The 18019-nt window shown below is 41.5% G+C and overlaps 1 protein-coding gene across 2 annotated transcripts in view; it reads right to left on the reverse strand.

The window, feature by feature from the left end:
- The window catches only part of SLK (STE20 like kinase), a 122649-nt gene that overhangs the window by 39742 nt on the left and 64888 nt on the right, over window positions 1–18019 (reverse strand). For both annotated transcript variants that reach the window (XM_073596099.1, XM_073596100.1), the window contains exons 7-12: window positions 16429–16510; window positions 16212–16343; window positions 13026–14321; window positions 11805–11935; window positions 4586–4709; window positions 744–923 (exon numbers count right to left, since the gene is read on the reverse strand). In XM_073596099.1, the coding sequence (XP_073452200.1) occupies window positions 744–923; window positions 4586–4709; window positions 11805–11935; window positions 13026–14321; window positions 16212–16343; window positions 16429–16510 (1945 nt within the window). The remainder of the gene's footprint in view (window positions 1–743; window positions 924–4585; window positions 4710–11804; window positions 11936–13025; window positions 14322–16211; window positions 16344–16428; window positions 16511–18019) is intronic.

An 18019-nucleotide genomic window follows, 5' to 3' on the forward strand; every position in this document is an offset into this window, starting at 1 on the left:
AAACCCTGAAATAACAAGTTTTGGATTGACTGACCCTTACAAACGAAACCCTTTTGAACATTTTATGTACATAATATTCTTATATTAAATATTTTTTTAATATAAAATATTTTCTTACTCATGCTAATCCCCGTCCGCTCCACTATGCAGAGCGGATACTGTCAAAGCCTCGCTGTTCTCTATGACGGGCGGTTCGTTTCCATCCGACTGTCATCAGATCCAATAGATTGACCCCCCATCCGTCTGTTTTTGAAGGACAGGATTGGATCGGATGCCGGCTGGTGTCATCCAGCCGCTCCATAAAGAACAATGGCTGGTCCGATCAGGGCCGTCTGAAAAACTGACAGGCGATCCTGATCGGACCGCCCATGTGAAACCAGCCTTACAAGCTTAATTAACATTTTGCAACGATGTAGAGTGACCAATATAAACCATGGATTAGCCATCATCATGCTTCTCTACTCAGAATACTAAAAACATATTTGATGGCTGGTTAGGGATCTCAGCACTAGTTGTGCCTCGCTGTGAAATCAGCTAGGTTTGGTGACACATAATAACGTTGGCAGCTATCTTATGAAGTCATAACATGAACAAACTTCTCCAGTCACCAGAAGAGAAATTTCTACACTGGAGATGAATCATATGTACAGAGCAGTTTAATGGATTCATATTTACTGGTGATAAATTAAAAAGGTTGAAGGAACAACTGAAATATTTTGCCCATTATGCCAGAACAGCCTTACCTCTTTCTTTTTATTTTTCAGTACACTCTGGAATTTGGAGAACTCTCTTTCCTGTTCTCCCTTAATTCGTTTTGCCTCATCTCTTAGACGAGTTGTGTGTTCTTGCTCAAGCCGTTCTATAGTCTGTTTCTGCTGTTTCTCCAGGTTCTCTATGTCCTGATCATACTGACGCTTCTTGCCCTGGAAAAACAACATTTGCTTGAATCACATTTGCTGCACAACTAAACATAGTTAATAAAGCTATGCTACCTCAGAGGGGCTTATTTACAGCAGAGAGTGGGTAGAGAGTGGGCAAGCCCCCGACCCCTCCCCTGCCTACATTTTACATACAATTGATAGGTCATTGTGTGGAGCACATGGTTTTCCCTGCATAACATTGCAAAAAAACCACTCAGCGATTAGCGAAGAAGCCTATCATAGGACTGGCAGGTCTCATCTTACTGCACTGTCCTCCTCCGGCTGCTTAATAACTGAGCCTCAAAATGTGTGTTAAGAGCAGTTATTTGTCCATCACAACTAACATGACTGTGACTGGCTTTTGTTTGCAATTGCAGTATATACAATGGTTTTTATATGAAGTTATGATGTTTTCCCTATTAATAGTCAGCGTGATTCTAAAGTTTAACCCCTTCCCGACCAGCCCGCAGGTTGGCTCCCCTGGGCGAACCGATATAACTGCACGCACCACCGGAGCCGATGTGCGTGCCCGGCGGTCGCAATGACCGCCAGGCACCCGCGATCGCTCCACACAGACAGAAAGGAAATCTGTCAATGTAAACAGACAGAGCTCTGTGCTGTCAGGGGTGAGCAGAGCGATCTGTTGTTCATACTAAGTATGAACAACGATCGCTCTCCTCACCCAGTCAGTCCCCTCCCCCCACAGTTAGAATCACTCCCTAGGGAACACAGTAAACCCCTTGATGGCCCCCTAGTGTTAACCCCTTCCCTGCCAGTGACATTTACACAGCAATCAGTGCATTTTTATAGCACTGATCGCTGTATAAATGCCAATGGTCCCAAAAATGTGTCAATTGTCCGATCTGTACGCCATGTTGCAGTCCCAATAAAAATCGCTAATCACCGCCATTACTAGTAAAAAAAAAAAAAAAAAAAAAAAAAAAAAAAAAAAAAATGTATAAAAATGCCATAAATCTTTCCCCTATTTTGTAGATGTTTTGCTATAACTTTTGCGCAAACCAATCAATATACACTTATTGTGATTTTTATTACCAAAAATATGTAGAAGAATACATATCGGCCTAAACTGAGGAAAAAAAATTAGCTTTTTTAAAAATAAATTGGAGATATTTATTATAGCAAGTACAAAATATTGTGTTTTTTTCAAAATGGTCGCTCTTTATTTGTTTATAGCACACAAAAAAAAAAAAAAAAAAGCAGAGGTGATCAAATACCACCAAAAGAAAGCTCTATTTGTGGGAAAAAAAGGACATCAATTTTGTTTGCAAACAATGTCGCATGACCACATAATTGTCAGTTAAAGCAACGCAGTGCCGTATCGCAAAAAAATGGCCTGTCATTGAGAAGCTAAATCTTCTGAAGCTTAAGTGGTTAAATCAGTGGAAATAACAGTTCTGTACAATATTTGTTTTTTGTTCTTCCTCTCTCATCTTGTGTTTGCTGCAAAACAAGATATAGTAATATTTAATTTAGACCAAGCAAAAAAAAAAAAAGGACAGAACTTTTTTCACCAAAAAAAGATGAATTTAAAAAAAATTAAAGGAGGGGAACCTAAATATGAGGGTGAAGTTTCACTTTAATGATTATAAAGTATTCTAAGGGCCAGTTTACACCATAGAAATGGAGTTTGGATGCGTTTCTGATGCTTTCCAGTGCATTTTTTCTCCTCTTTTCTTCACTTTAAATGGGGACATGAGCATTCTGGTGCATTTTTGATGTGTTTTACCACGTTCCAGTACAGTTCAGTGCAGAAAAAAATGTAGCATGTTCTACTTTATCTGGAACTGAAACGCACTGGAACTGACTGCACTGGTGTTGGAAACCATATAACCTACTATCCATGCGTTTCTGATGCAGAAAAAAAATGCACTGTACTGCAAGTGGTGTGAACTGGTGGTTAAAGTTTTTGTGATGAATATAGCTACATTGGAGAAATTATTTGATCAAGTATGTCCTCTTACAAAGAAATGAAGGGTCTATAACTGTTATCATAGGTGTATTTTAAATGATAGATACAGCATATCAACCAAAAATCCAGGAAAAAAAAAACATGATACAAATGTTATAAATTGAGTAGCAGTTCACTGAGTAAAATAAGTATTTAATCCCCAAGCAAAACATGACTTAGTACTTTGTGGAGAAATCCTCGTTGGCAAGTAGAGAGGTAAGACATTTATTGTAGTTGGTTACCAGGTTTGCACACATCTCAGGAGGAATTATGGTCCACTCTTCTTTAAAGATCTTCTTCTAAATCAAAGGTTTCTTGGTTGTCGCTTGGCAACTCAAAGTTTTAGCTCCCTCCATAAAGTTTTCTATAGGATTAAGGTCTGGAGACTGGCTAGGCCACAATGTGCTTCTTCTTGAGCCACTCCTTTGTTGCCTTGGCAGTATGATTTGAGCCACTGTCATACTGGAAGACCCATCCAAGACCAATCTTCAGTATTCTGGCTGAGGGAAGAAGGTTCTCATCCAAGATTTTACAATATATGGCCTTGTCTATTGGCCCCTTAATGTGGTAAAGTCGGCCAGTACTTTTAGCAAAGCAACAGCCCCAAAGCATAATGTTTCCACCTCTGTGGTTGACAGTAGGCATAGTATTCTTTGGGTCATAGTCAGAATTTTTCTTCCTCAAAACACGATGAGTCGAGTTAATTCCAAAGAGCTCAATTTTGGTCTCATCTAACCACGGCCCTTTCTCCCAATCCTTCTCTGAATCATTTAGATGTTCATTGGCAAACTTCAGACAGGCCTGTACATGTGCCTTCTTGAAGGAGACCTTGCGGGTGCTGCAGGATTTCAATCCATGGCGGCATATTGTGTTACCCATGGTTTGTTTGGTGACTGTGGTCCCAACTGCCTTGAGATCATTCACAAGCTCCTCCCATGTAGTTCTGGGCTGATCCCGCACTTTCTCATGATCATCCTTACCCCATGAGGCAAAATCTTGCATAGACTGAAGGCGATTGATGGTTATTTTGTATTTCTTCCATTTGCAAATAATCGCTCCAACAGTTGTCTCCTTCTCACCAAGCTTCTTGTTGATAATCTTGTAGCCCATTCCAGCCTTGTGCAGGTCTACAATCTCCCTGACATCCTTTGACGGCTCTTTTGTCTTGGCAATGATGGTGAGGTTTGAATGAAGGAAGGGATTCTCTGGACAGGTGTCTTTTATACACATAACAAGTTTTCGTTAGGAGCACCTTCTTAAATTGACAGGACTAATCGGTGTACCACACAAACACATACGGTAGCCCGTCTGTGGGAGCCAGAATCATTGTTGGTTGGTAGGGGATAAAATACCTATCACGCTATGAACTGCAACTCCACTTATGATATTTGTATTATGTATTTTTCTGCATTTTGGTTGATATTCTGTCTGTATCATTTAAAATACACCAATGATAACAATTATAGACCCTTCATTTCTTTGTAAGTGGGCAAACTTACAAAATCTGCAGGGGATCAAATAATTATTTTCCCCACTGTATATATTGTAAAAACATCTTATGGATCATAAACAGTAACTATTTAGAACATGTCATACATCTTAGAAGGGCTCTGGGTAACTTCAGAATTTAGTTATTTATATTCATTAGTTCGAAGTGAATTATTTCCTACAAAGTCTTAGAGAAGTGGGTAATCACCGTCATTTCCTGTTCAAAACGTCGGAAGATCTGTTCTCTCTGTTGCAACAATTTGTTACTAAGGATTTGTTGTGCTCTCTGTTCTTCTTTCTGTAACAGCCGAAGCTCCCGCAGCTCTTGTCGTCTTGAGAAAAATAAAGCAGTGATTCATCACTTGTTAATTCAGGAAACAGACTCTTTCAAAGACAAAGGTGTATACTGTACAATATCACTAGCTGTTCAAATTGTCTCTTGTTGAAAGATGGTTTAAATACCAATGACCACTACATTTGATCAATGTGTTAAATCCAATAAAACCAGTAGGCTGCTGCATTTAACTAAATGTCTCTGTACTTCACATCAAAACAAAAGCCTTGAAGTAGTGGTGCAGTTTGCGTGGTTTAATCTGGATGCTGACAGATATAATGGGCAGTTGCATAACTATTATTAGCAGGGTCATTCGTGCTGTGAAGCTCTCCAGTGGTCCTCCTGGGACAAATAGGAGTACTCTGGCCCTCTAGACTACAGGCTGAATGCAAGGCTAACAAACTCAAACTGTAAATTGTTGTGAAGCCCAACAGTTAGTAAAGCTCCTTCATGAGCTGTAGAACTTTGAAGCAGTTAAGCAAGTAGGTCTCAAAATACTGAAGCAAGACAGCCAGAAAGCTAGCATTTTAACAAAGATGCCAGAAACTTTCACATTTCTTTTCATATAGGCTTCTGTGGACCTGGGGAGTCAAAAACTAAACGTAAACAAAAAAAGAGGGGATGTTCAAACTTAGGTAATGCCACATTTGACATTACAACACACATGCTTTTCTTGAACGGTTTCAATGTTTAGAGTTCACCTTCATCTTCCAGTAAATGGTATTTAACCTATTCTTATGCCAGGAAATAATATATAGCTGCACTCATTTCTTGACAAAGTGGTATTAAATCCAAAAGCAAACATTATATTGCATCTTACCAATTTTTAGATGTGGTACCTGCATTAGTTCTCTTTACTTTCACCTGGTGATCAAGCCAGTAAAATAGAAATGTGTGTGAAAATCTCGCACTAATTATATGTGTAGACTGCTGCACTTTTATCATTCCTTGGATACAAGGAGATAATGAAAAAATGTGAAAATATAAAAGAAAGGTAGCTCGGTCTAATAAACAAAGAAAAAACTCTTGTCAAAAAATAAGTAAACACAGTGTATCAACTGGTGATAAATAAAGAGTTCAATAAACAAGTGTCCATGTGTATCAAAAATAATTCCATTAGTATTCCACCAACTGGATGTGCTAGCCACCGTACCCAGTGATAATAAAAATAACAATCCAAATGAAAATTAAATTGGCCTCTTACCAACTTCTGATGATCTCCAAGTTATAAGAGATCAAATGCATGAGGTAAGGAAATGCCCGATGCCTGGCCACATCTTCTGTGAGGATCCTCCATTCCCAGACGTAGCCTTATAAGGGGAAACATGTTGGAAGGAGACAGGCTCTGTGACATGATGAGCATCTAGATTTGTTGTGATCTCCATGCTGGATCATCCTCTTACATACTATGGATGAGCTCTTTTTCTGTGTTCCCTTATCCTGCACACACACCTGAGTGAAGCACAGTGATCATCCTGAGTGAGGCAAGCTGTGCTGGGACGCTGTGGAATATACTTTCAGTGTGGTGCCAGAGTCCAAAGTGAAAGGTGTTGGGACGCTGAGCCTGGAGCTGTGGGATTCATTCATCTATCCATCTTGGAGGTCAGGAGGCACATAGAGAATGTGGCCAGGCATCGGGCATTTCCTTACCTCATGTGTTTGATGATCATTTAGAGATCATCGGAAGTTGGTAAGAGGCCAATTTAATTTGAATTTGGATTGTTATACTTTATGATCACTGGGTAGGGTGAATAGCACATCCAGTTGGTGGAATACTAATGGAATCATTTTTGATACACATGGACACTTGTTTATTGAACTCTTTATTTATCACCAGTTGATAAACTGTGTTTGCCTATTTTTTGATGAGTTTTTTCTTTGTTTATGAGACACGCAAACCTTTTTACATTTTCAGATCTAGCCAGTAAGTCTATTATTTTTCAACAGAATAAGCTGTTCTGCAGATGTAGCAGTTATGCCTGGTATACACAGGTCAAAAATGGTCTGAAAACGCTCAGTTCTGCAGGAACCAGCCAACTTTCGGCCCGTGTGTATCGCTCCCTCACGACCGGCTTCTGTTGAATCAGAATGCTAATAAAACAGCATCCAATCAGCGCTGGCAGCCATTGGCAGCCCCCTGTCAGAACACTAAAGAATCCAGTGGGCTGAACAAAAAAAACAAACAAACTGACAGGGGGACACCCCTGCCCTCCAGAACACACTGATCAACACTCAAAGCCATTGGCTGTGAACGCTAATCGAAAGTTAGTTTTTCAGCATGTCCCTTCGACAAAAGCTGCAGCTGCAGGCATCATTCAGATATTCCCACTGAAAAGAAGGGTCCTTGGGCAGGAAGTGGTTAAAGACCTTTCCAATTCCGCTGATGTTTTTGTGAATAAGAGTAGGTCATCCAAACATGGTACTATCAAGATCCCTTCTGTCCTTAAAGCCTGTAGCGCTTCCGCTAACATTTTGTGAATATTCTCGGAGCTGATGCTAGTCCGAGGCAAAGGCAAAGCGTTGAATTGGAAGTAAATTGTCTGTTTCGGGTCTTTTACTGCAAACCTTAGAAAAACTTTCAAGCATTCCCTAATGGGGATGTGTAGATAGGCATCTTTTAAGTCTATAGTGGCCATGTATGCCCCTTGAGTCAGTAGTTCTTTTGTCGTAAAGATGGTCTGCATCTTCCTGTTTTTTCCTTAGAAAAATGTTAGAGTAAAAACCCCCTTTGCTTTCTCTTTGGGAAATGGAGGATATGACTCCTTGATCCGTCATTTCTTGGAGCAGGTGTGTCATGGCAACCGCCATGTTGTCATTCTTTGGTAGACAGGTTGCGAGAAACAGTTCTGGGGGGACCCGATTGACTTCTATGCGGTAACCCCTGGTGATTAGGTCTAAAATGTATGCATTGCTTGAGGTGGCTTGCCACTGGGTTAGGAAGGCCCCCAGCCTCCCTCCCACCCAGCAAGGGGAGTCATTGCCCTTTTTCTTTAGGCTGTGCGGGGTTAAACAGAAAACCCCCTTTTTCCTTTTGTTTTTTATTTTGCCATGGTTTTTTCTGATCTTGCTTGCTACCTTCTTTTGGCCCCAATTTCTTGAAAGGATGAAACACTTTTTTTGTATTGTTGTTTTTTGGGGGCCGGCAAACCTAATTTCTTGTCCAACTAACGTTCCAATACATAGTTACATAGTAGGTGAGGTTGAAAAAAGACACATCCCTTTGGAGCTCTACCCATAAGGATTCCACCTCCTCCCTAGCTCCCTTTAGTGATGTCATCTCTCACATTCACTTGTACATTATTCTTGATATATAGGCATACCCCTCCCCCTTTTTTACCCTCTCTATCCTTGCGATAAAGGATATACCCTTGCAGGTTTGCCAGCCAATCATGAGAGCTGTTGAACCAGGTCTCTGAAATTCCCACAAAATCGAAGTCCTCCTCGTACAACAGTATCTCTAGTTCACCCATTTTTTTCCACCAGGCTCCTGGCATTAGTGAACATGCTACGTAGTTTAGACTGATCGCATATTATCCTCTTATTGGGTGTCCTGAGATTGCAACTAGGACTTGCTACTATACTTACCTTGGGTTTATGTACAGAATCTAAATCTTCTCCAAAGACCAAGTTTCCTTTGAAAGGCAGAGAACATAACTCTGCCTTTGAAGAGGCATCCCCTGCCCAAGTTTTCAACCAAATCGCCCTCTTTTCTTGGTTGATTAGAGCTGTGCATCTGGCTGAAAATCTGATTGCTTCAGCCGAAGCATCAGCAATATAAGTAACCGCTTTGTTAAGTACTGGAAGTGAATCCAGAAGTTCCTCTTTTGGAGTATCACTCTCTAGTAAAATGTTTAGCTGCCTTAACCAAAAGGTCAAGGGTCCTGGCAACACAGGTAGAAGCAACAGCCGGTTGGAAATTCGCTGCCTGCGTCCCATGCTTACCTAAGATAACCTTCTGCCTTCCTATCCACAGTATCTTTAAGTGACCCTGCAACTTCAAAAAGGATAAATCCGAACGCTATGCTACCCTGGAAAGGGCTGCATCCAGTTTAGGACATTTCTCCCAAAGTGATGAGTCTTCCTCTTTAAACTGAAATCTCCTTTTGAGGCTCCTAGGGAGAAAAACCCTCTTCTCAGGCTCCTTCTATTCCTGCAATATTGTGTCCTTCAAGGCTGCATGAACTGGAAAGGATCTTGAATCTTTTGAATGTAACCCTGCATATAATTTTTCATGGACAGAAAAATCCTCCTTTTTTTCCCTCTTCCAGCTCTAAGGTATTATAAAATTAACTTTAAGTGCTCCTCTGTTTCATCAGAGGGAAAAAGGAATTTCTGAATGCGACTACCTTTTTCTTCCTTGAGTTCTTCCTCTTCAGGGCTAGATTCCTCACTAGACCCTTCTTCCATCTCCTCCAGCACCCCCTGCTCCCCCTCAGCAGTTACAGGTGTCAGAGCCAGAGCTTCTGCGCTAGAACCGTAAGTACTGGGTATACCAGTATCAGAGGGTCCTGAATCTTGCAGAGAGGATCTAAAAGATTCAAACATTTCAACTATTTCTGTCTTCATTGTATGTAGAAATTTCTTGAACATAGAGCTATGCAGTCCTGACATAATGATTTCTTCCATGAGGATGACAACTTATGTTTACAAGAGGCACATTTCTTTTTAGGGACTTCAGCAAGCCCTGTTCCATCCTTATCTTCCCGGCTCTTCCCACTACACTAAGAATAAAGAAGGAGAAGAAAAAAAAAACAAAAAAAAAAACAAAAAAAAAAACAACATGTTTCTGCTGCCTGACATTCACCGGAAAGGAAAGCAAAACACCCCACCGAGTGGCAGGTAAGGATAAGATGATGCACAGCCATCACTGTCCTACCTTTGGGCTTGGATTCTCCTGTGTCCCCCGATCCTCCTCTTCTGCAGCAGCCACCTCCATGATGCCCTGCAGGGAATGATCAGCGCAGGGTCCTTAAGTAAGCTGAGACCGCCAGCTGAGCCCATGTCCTCCATGTGGATCCTGGTCTGGCATGTGTGGATTGGCATGCTCAGGGAAAACTGCATTCCCCCTTCACCCTGCTGGCATTCACAGGGCTCCATTCTGGCGTCTGCCACATCCAAGATGGCCTCCGGGTGTCCCCGCCATGACACTTCCGCTGGAAACAGGTCGTCGGGCAGGCCGGAAGTGACCTCAGCACATTTTTCTCGGCTCTCCAGAGATCAGGAAACCATCCTGGCTGCACACGTGGAGGGAAGCTAGCAGGTGAGTGCACTGCACTACAACCACAGGGAAAGGGATAGCCTCCTACTATGGCTGCCCTCAGGACATAAAGAACATACAGGAGGGAGAGAGGGTCCCTCAGCCTCCCACTGGGTCCAAAGACCCCCCAGGGGAGCCCAGGCTAAGTATTCCATCTGCCTAGGAACACTGCCCTAGGAGAAGCAGATTCTAGCCCAGGAGGCCCCTGCCACCCAGCACGAAGGTCTGACAGATGAAGAAAGAAATAACGGTGATCCTGTCTGGCTGGAGGAAACACAATAACTGAGGGACCATTTATAGTACCTGTCCTTTTATACTAATGTGGATTTGTGTTTCCTGTGCTAGGTTGGAGGAGCCACTCTCTCATAAGGCCGTCCTGGAAGATGACATGGGGAAAAATGGATGTGGGCTCTACCTTTTCCCCATCCTCAAAATAATAGAGAGTTAATATAGAGTGGTTTCAAAAATATTTGAAAATGTATGAAACATACACCGTGAAAGCACTCAATTGATTAAAACCACATACAATACCTTTATTGATGTGGATTCAAATTAACATACATGTAAAATAATAAATAAAAACTGCCAACCACCAGATCACCACTTATTCTGACAAATCCTGTATTTTGTTTTATCTCTATGTCAATAAGCTTTAGCGGTGGCCACCTGAAATGACGAGCTATAAATTAACTATTTGAACTGGCTGCTAAACCTTGAGAATAAGATGATATAGGAGGATTAGACAGTAGGAAAACCCGAATAAATCCAGGGTGCTGTACAACATGACCAAATGTCAGCCGGTTCCTGCTGAACCAACTGATATTAGGCCCGTGTGCACCCAGCTTAACAATGCTGCTGTCCAAAGATGTCAGTGTTGTTCCTTCTTCCAGAATGCAAGCACCCCAATACAGGAGGCGTGTTACTGGCCAGATCACCAGGTAAAACCTGAGGGAAAACATCCTAAAAAAGAAAGCAAATGCAGCCATCATATTAATGATTGGTAAGCTATTTGGTTTATACCTATTGAATTTTCTAAAAGGGAATCAAAAGAACTGACAAGAATATATAAAAAGAACCCAACCTGCCACTGTAAATCCAATTCATTTGACACCCAGATATCTCTCCATATCACATGAAGATTAATTGTATGCACAGGGTATAGCAGCCTGATATTTTGTGCTTGTATGAAAGCAAGGAAAAAAATGCTGGTTTTATCTGAAATTTGACAGGCTGCAATGGGTGACACCTCCATAATCCACTTCCAACAATTGTAAAAAAAACAAAAAACAAAAAAACAGTGGTCTTGTCTTTCTGAATTTCTCAGTTTAAGAAAAAAAATAAAAATCAGGGCTATCCAACTTGAGCCCTAGAAGGCAGCACGCAGGCCAGGCGTTTGCGGCACTGTCATTGATTTTCTATAAATGAAACGAAATCTAAAAATCTGCCTATCTGATCTGTATCAATAAGCCTAAATATCGGACAATCCAAGCAATCATCACAGGGATTAGGTGAAGCAGTGTATGAAAAACATAAAAACAACCACTCCTGCTGTTTGATATTTGAGCGAATTGAGTCACCCCTACACAAGCCACGCAACTACAGATTAGATCTTCAACTACCTCTCTGTACACATCATCAGTCCATGTACAGCTAACATTACAATAAGGTACCATATTCTCAAAAAACTGTGTAAGATGAAGTGCAGAAATGAACTAGCAGCACTATCTTCTACCTGCATGAAGAAGTGAACGAAGGCTCTAAGGAGCTTAAATAAAGGAACAGAAGGAGTATTAATACCAAACTATTTCACCTCGCCACACACTAAAGATGACATACCTGAGGAATCTCATCTCCTCGCTCTTGGAATCATTATCAGTCACAATCTTGGAGGTTGTGACACTCACTTCTACTCCATCAACCATGAACTTTCTTGTCTTCTTTAGAGTTTTCTTCTGTCTTTTTGTTTCCTTGAGAAGAAAACAACATGTGAGGCAAATATTACAAAACACTTTAAGAGCTTTCAGGAATTCAAGTGCATACCACTTCAAATGTTTATCTCATATTACAGAAATAAAATGCAACTTGTTTCCTCATATGCAAAATTTTTTTTACTGCTACAAGGATTTTCATATAATGTAAAATAAATTATGATGTGATTTTTGCAGTCATACTTGTATTGAGCAAGAGAGATTTTCTTATACAGATTTGTAGACATCCCCTGTAGTGGTCATATGTCTGCTGAAATATTGCTGCTAAAAGCCCATCCATTGATGGATTAAAATTCAGCCAGTTCCTGCTTTTGATCCATCTATGGGCAGACTGGTTGTACTGAAGTCAATCTATTAATCATTCTCAGTACAACCAATCTTTTGGGTTATTTTTGTACAATTACTGCCACTGGTCGCAGCCGGCAGCAGTAATTAAAGTGGAAGTAAATTTCCATCACTTACTTTTAACTACAGGTAGTGTAAACATCTCCTAAATGTGCACAGTTTAGGAGATATTTACTGTACATGCAGCCAGTGACATCACTGGCGCATGTGCTCTGAAGGAACAGCCACCCCCCCCCCCCCCCCCGATCCCCTGTTTGGGCAGAGAGCGTGGTATCTTCTCCCCCCCCCCGCTCGCTGCCACAATCTAAAGAAAACCCGTCTGTGCGGGGCTCAGCGTCATTCATTCACAATGTTCTGTCAATTAATGGATTGCAACTACCAACAGCCTTTGCGGTCCTTGTCTTGTAGTTCTCAATGAACTACCACGGCACTGTTGAGCGCTTTGGTAGTTCATTGATTCTTCCTGTCAATGTAAAACTGCCTGCCTGTTCGATGTACAGGCAGACAGCTTACACTGACAGATCTGCTGATCGCTGGTGCAATGCTTTCCAGGCTCCTAAAACAAAAAATAGTAAATGCTAAATTAAATGTAAATGTGCATTTATTATTTTTTGTTAAAAGGTGAACTTATCAGTTAACATTATTGGTTGACAAACTTCCCCAATCCTACCACTTAGGAGAGAATTCAAAGAAAAAAAACAGTTTAACGTTCTTATACTCTTACCTGTATAGATATTGACCCTGATTCTTTCTTAGTTAAGAAACTCGATATGGACAAATTTAAATCCATGCTGCCGCTGTCAGCAGTTGATCCCATTCCAGAGTCAGAATCAATTTCCTTTGGAATTTCTGTTTCTTCTGACTGAGACTCTACTGTTTTTTCTTTCCTTTCTTCTTCAGCAGCAATGACACTAATACTAGGGACACCAACTTGGGAATCATCCATCGGAAGAGCAGCGCTATCATTGGAATTCACAGCATCATCCTGGGGAAGACTTTGGATGGACTCTTTATCGGACTGTGGAGCTGAAGATACATTTTCACTGGATAGATCCTTTGTACCGTCATCAGGAATTCTGCTTGGGTCCTCTCTTTGGTCATCATCTGTTTTAACAGGTAAAGATGGTGCAAGTTCTCCATCACCATTTACATGATTTACTTCATTTGCATCTTCTATTTTTAGGTCATCTTGATCCTTTGAAGCAATGCTAATATTAGATGGACCTTCTGCTACTTCTTGGCTTTCGTCATGCTCAGGTGAGACCTCAGCTGTCTCTGGTTTTGTTTGGGAACCTACTTCAACTACCTCTTGAATATCATCAGCTTTTGATACAGCAGTTAACTCTTTCATTTCATCATTAGTGTTTGCTGTCTGATCAGACTTTTCATCAACTGATTCTTCACTTGTACCATTTTCCTCAACATGAGGTTTAGGTTTCTGCTCTTCTAGAAGTTCCACCTTAGGAACCTGTTCTGTTGTCTCAGGAATATTCTCATTTGGCACACATATTAAGTCCAGTTTTGCACTCTCTGCTTCTCTCTCATTTGTAATTTCTCCCTCTTCAGAAACAGGAACAGGTTGACTGACCTCAGATTCTGTAGTTGTAGGATGATCTTCGTTAAGGTCTGGATTCTTTTCTTCAACCACTAATGGAGGTGAGGGCTCTTCTGCCTTTTCTGGTAGGCTGTCGGCACCTGAAACAGAAACTGCCACGCCAACTTCATCTTTTTCCTTTTCATTGTACTCTTTCATGGGTATCACAGTCTTCTCAGCATCTGGTATTTCATTTTCTTTCCTGGTGACCTCTGGAGTGGCGGGCTTCTGAACATCAGGTGTTTCCTCCACTTTCACTTTAGCAGAATCTGATATGTTATCCTGATTTGGGAGTTTATCATCAGCCTCAACAGCTGTAGGTTTTTCAAAAACAGGTTCAAGAGTTGAAGCATTCTGGGAAAGTTTATCATCTTCCAAGCTTGCTATGCTAAGGTCTGAAGAAGCCCGTTTACTGTCACGAACAGGCTAAAAAATAAATAAAATGACAAACATTTACAAAAGCTGAAAAGTGCTTGGCAACATGCACAAATATTAAAGTACAGTATATCTAACCGCCTATATATTTTAGTAGTTTTGGACCCTGTCAGATTTTTTGTGCCTTTTGGTGCCACTGAGGAGTAATACCTTAATTTCCTGTCCTGAAGACACAAGAGAAAATCTGTTCAAGTTAAGGGAAAAGCCTTCTTAGATTATCCATGCCTGAACAAGTTTCCTTGTTGGAAAAATTTCCCTGTTGATAGCTAAAATTTTAGATTTACTTTATTTTTAGTCCTGGCTGCAATGGTCACTAGGGTACATAGAGAGAGGCAGAGCTTTTTTTTCCAGAGGGAACATAGGTGCAGTTCCAGCTCCTCCAGCACTAAATGTATGTAATGGCAAGGGGTGCTGGGGTGTGCTCAGGCCTGCTGTTAGAAATCATGGGGCCCCATACTGCTTACCTGACAGGGCCTGGCTCCTTCCCCCACCCCAGAAAAATATCAAATTATGTTTTTGCTAAAAATACACTACAATTATTATTATATGACATATTTACTGCCCTCTTCCCCCACTCTCCATCCTAAAACATCTCCTTGTGTGTCCGCAGCAGCTGCCAGTAGGAGAGGAGAGAAACCAGCAACGCTGCAGGGAAAAGAGGTTGTAGATGCTAGAACTGATCCCCCTGGAGGATGGGGGTGGAGAAGCTGGCAGCACTGCAGGGGGAGGCAGAAGAAGATCAATGCCTGTCTGTAGTAAAGCAGTACAGCTAGCCCTCCTGCTCAGCAGGTGCCTGGTCCCCCCTTTTGAACTGATGGGGCTGGGACCCAGTACAGAAGAGCTGGCTGTACTGACTTATCAGCAGCCCTGGTCTATTGATGCTGGCTGATGGGGGATCTATTGTCAGGGGGGTGTAGTGTTGCGGGGGGGGGGGGGGGACTATTGTTGCTGGGCAGGTCTATTGATGCTGGTGGGGAGACTATTGTTACTGGGGAAGGGGGGTCTGGTGTTGCTGGGGGTCAATTGTTGCTGGGATTGATTACTGTTGAAGGAGATGTCTATTGATGCCAGCTGCTGGGAAATCTGTTGTTGCAGCTGGAGGTCCATTGTTATGGCGAAATATATTGTTGCTGGGGGTGTACATTGTTGTGGGAGGATCCATTGTTATTGGGGTTGTCTATTGTTGTGGGGGTGGGGTGGGTCCATTACTGCTGGAGGGGGATCTATTGTTGCTGGCTGCAGGGGAACAAGCGTTTCTTGTTAACAAATTCCATACAAAATTTTTATCACAACAAAACGATACTTGGTTCTGTACTCTCTGAAAAGGATTGGTACAGGAGGTGGGTAGGGGGTGGAACCAAGGATCGGTGCTCGGAGGTGAGTAGTAGGCAGAGACAAGGGGTGACTCAGAAAGGGAGAGTTCCTGCGCCTATTCTCTGAAAAAAAAAAAAACCTGGAGAAAGGTATATCTCTCCAGTGGAACACATCAATAAAAGCCAAACAAAGGTTCTAGCCCTTCCACATTTTTTTTTTTTTTTTTTTTTTTTTTAAAGTTTTTGCATTAGATATACTTTAATGGCACAAACGACAATCTGGCAGGCACATTTTATTCCCTATTAATTTTCTACTTTTGGTTGACCTCAATCAGGAAAATAATTCCAGTGTATTAGGAGGCATTACAAAAATGACTGCTCATAAATCAGGGGCCCATTCAGTATGTTAAACAGTTACAACTTGTCAGTTGAGGAAACTTGTACAGTATGATTTCTTTATCTAGAAACACAATCCAAAGATCTACTATAAGTCCCATTCATACTACAAAATGCACACAATTTGCAAGCAACACCATCATAAAATCTCAAAGTTTATAAAAACACGAACCAAAGAGGTCTCAGCCTCATCATCCTCCTCCTCATCTTTAGCTTCTTCCAGTTCCTCCAAAACCTCAGCCTTGGCTTCCGCAATCAGCTCTCGTACGGGCTTGTTGGAGTGGACCACTGACACAAACGGGTGCTACAGGCAAACACATCCAAATTTTACTCATTAACATGTAAAGTATAAAACCCTTGCTATACAAAGCGCCTGTGTTTTCTGTTACCTGTAGCAATTGAGCAGGAGTCCAGCGATTATCAACATTTTTCTCTAAGCATTTCCGCAAAAAGTCATTAAAATCTCTTGACCTAAAACAAGAAATAGGAGCAGATATATATTTTCTAGGTCTAAAGATATTCATAATTTATTTAATTACCATTTAAAGCCGCTTCTTAAAAACAAAATTGTTAGAATCGTGTGACAGAACGTTCCCCAACAGGCAGCAAGTCTGAACTTCTCTGTGTAAAACAATATAGTCTCTTTTTTTGGCTGTACTTCTATGGATGACAGGAGTGCAGTTCATTCTGCAGTGAATGGCTAAAGCCCGGCAAAGCAGCGAGTCGGTGACTGACAATCACCCGCTCTCTGCATCCTGCAGGCTGAGCTGAGCAATCAGTGGTGTTTGATCGCTCAGTTCTCAGACTTGGCACTGGTGGAGGACAGTTGCAGCACTGGACAGATTCTGCATCCACCTAGGTGAGCATAAAGTTGGTTTGTTAAAAAAAAAAAAAAAAAAAAAACAATACTTTTCTGTAACTGGTCAGCTAGATAATTTCTTAATAAAGTAATCTGATAACAAATGAGATCTGCAGTATACCTTTAGATGTGCGTACTCCTTAGGTTAGCTCATGACATGCTAGCACGGCATGCACACCTAAAGCCCAACTCTAGCTTCTTTTATTTTATTGACTTAATTTTTAATTAAAAACTACCTACCTTCTGCTCTGTGTTTTTGTACCATGGGCAATACTCCACTTCCAGGCTGAATGATGACCGGCATCACACAACCCATTCTTGTAAGCCTAGGCTGTCATGGACACACACCCCAAGGCTCAGCGCAATCGCACAGACTCAGTGTTCTGCCTGGATTGGTCGGTTTTCAAACATTACAACACTGCGACATGTGAGCACTGTGGAAGTCAACCTACAAACCAATGCTGGAGTTGAACATTCAGGGACAGGCATAGTCACATGACCAAAGCTGCATTTAGGCAAACAAGATAAATGCACTTCATATCATTTATAATTTAAGCTGGTCATACAATTTGTGAATTGTGGCCAGTTCCCAATTGACCCTGCTCCAAATTCGCTCTGTGGGTGGCACTGTCACCACTTTCCCACCCATCATCCTTCAATTGCAAAATCAAAGGAGCCAGATGAAAAAATTTTGCCCAAGGAGTGGCAGCATTTAATCAAACGCAGCTGCTGTTTGTGTATTCTGTCAGAATACAATGAGTGCAGCGGGAGATTCATTCACCTCCACTGTACCGCGTAGATGGGGAAATCTGAAAGATTTTATATGTTCAACGGAAGAATATTTTGTGTATGGCCACCTTAAACATGGGGAAGTGAGAAGGAAAGGAGAGGAACAAAGTGCCGGGTTGTTCTTGAAGAATATAAAGTCAGGCTAAAAACCAGGTTATAGTCTTGCTGTGATAAATAAAGAGAAACAAAGGCTGGAAAGTTATCTTCCCCAGAGAAAATGCCCAAAATACTCAAGTACTGAACACCTACCCAAAAGTTTAGGCATCTGGCCACATGATCTATGCTGAAGGGGAAAATCAGAGTTCAGACTGGCTGCTCCTCCTGTTCAGAAA

Source organism: Aquarana catesbeiana, linkage group LG08, assembly GCF_042186555.1.
Source record: "Aquarana catesbeiana isolate 2022-GZ linkage group LG08, ASM4218655v1, whole genome shotgun sequence".
Classification (NCBI taxonomy): domain Eukaryota; kingdom Metazoa; phylum Chordata; class Amphibia; order Anura; family Ranidae; genus Aquarana; species Aquarana catesbeiana.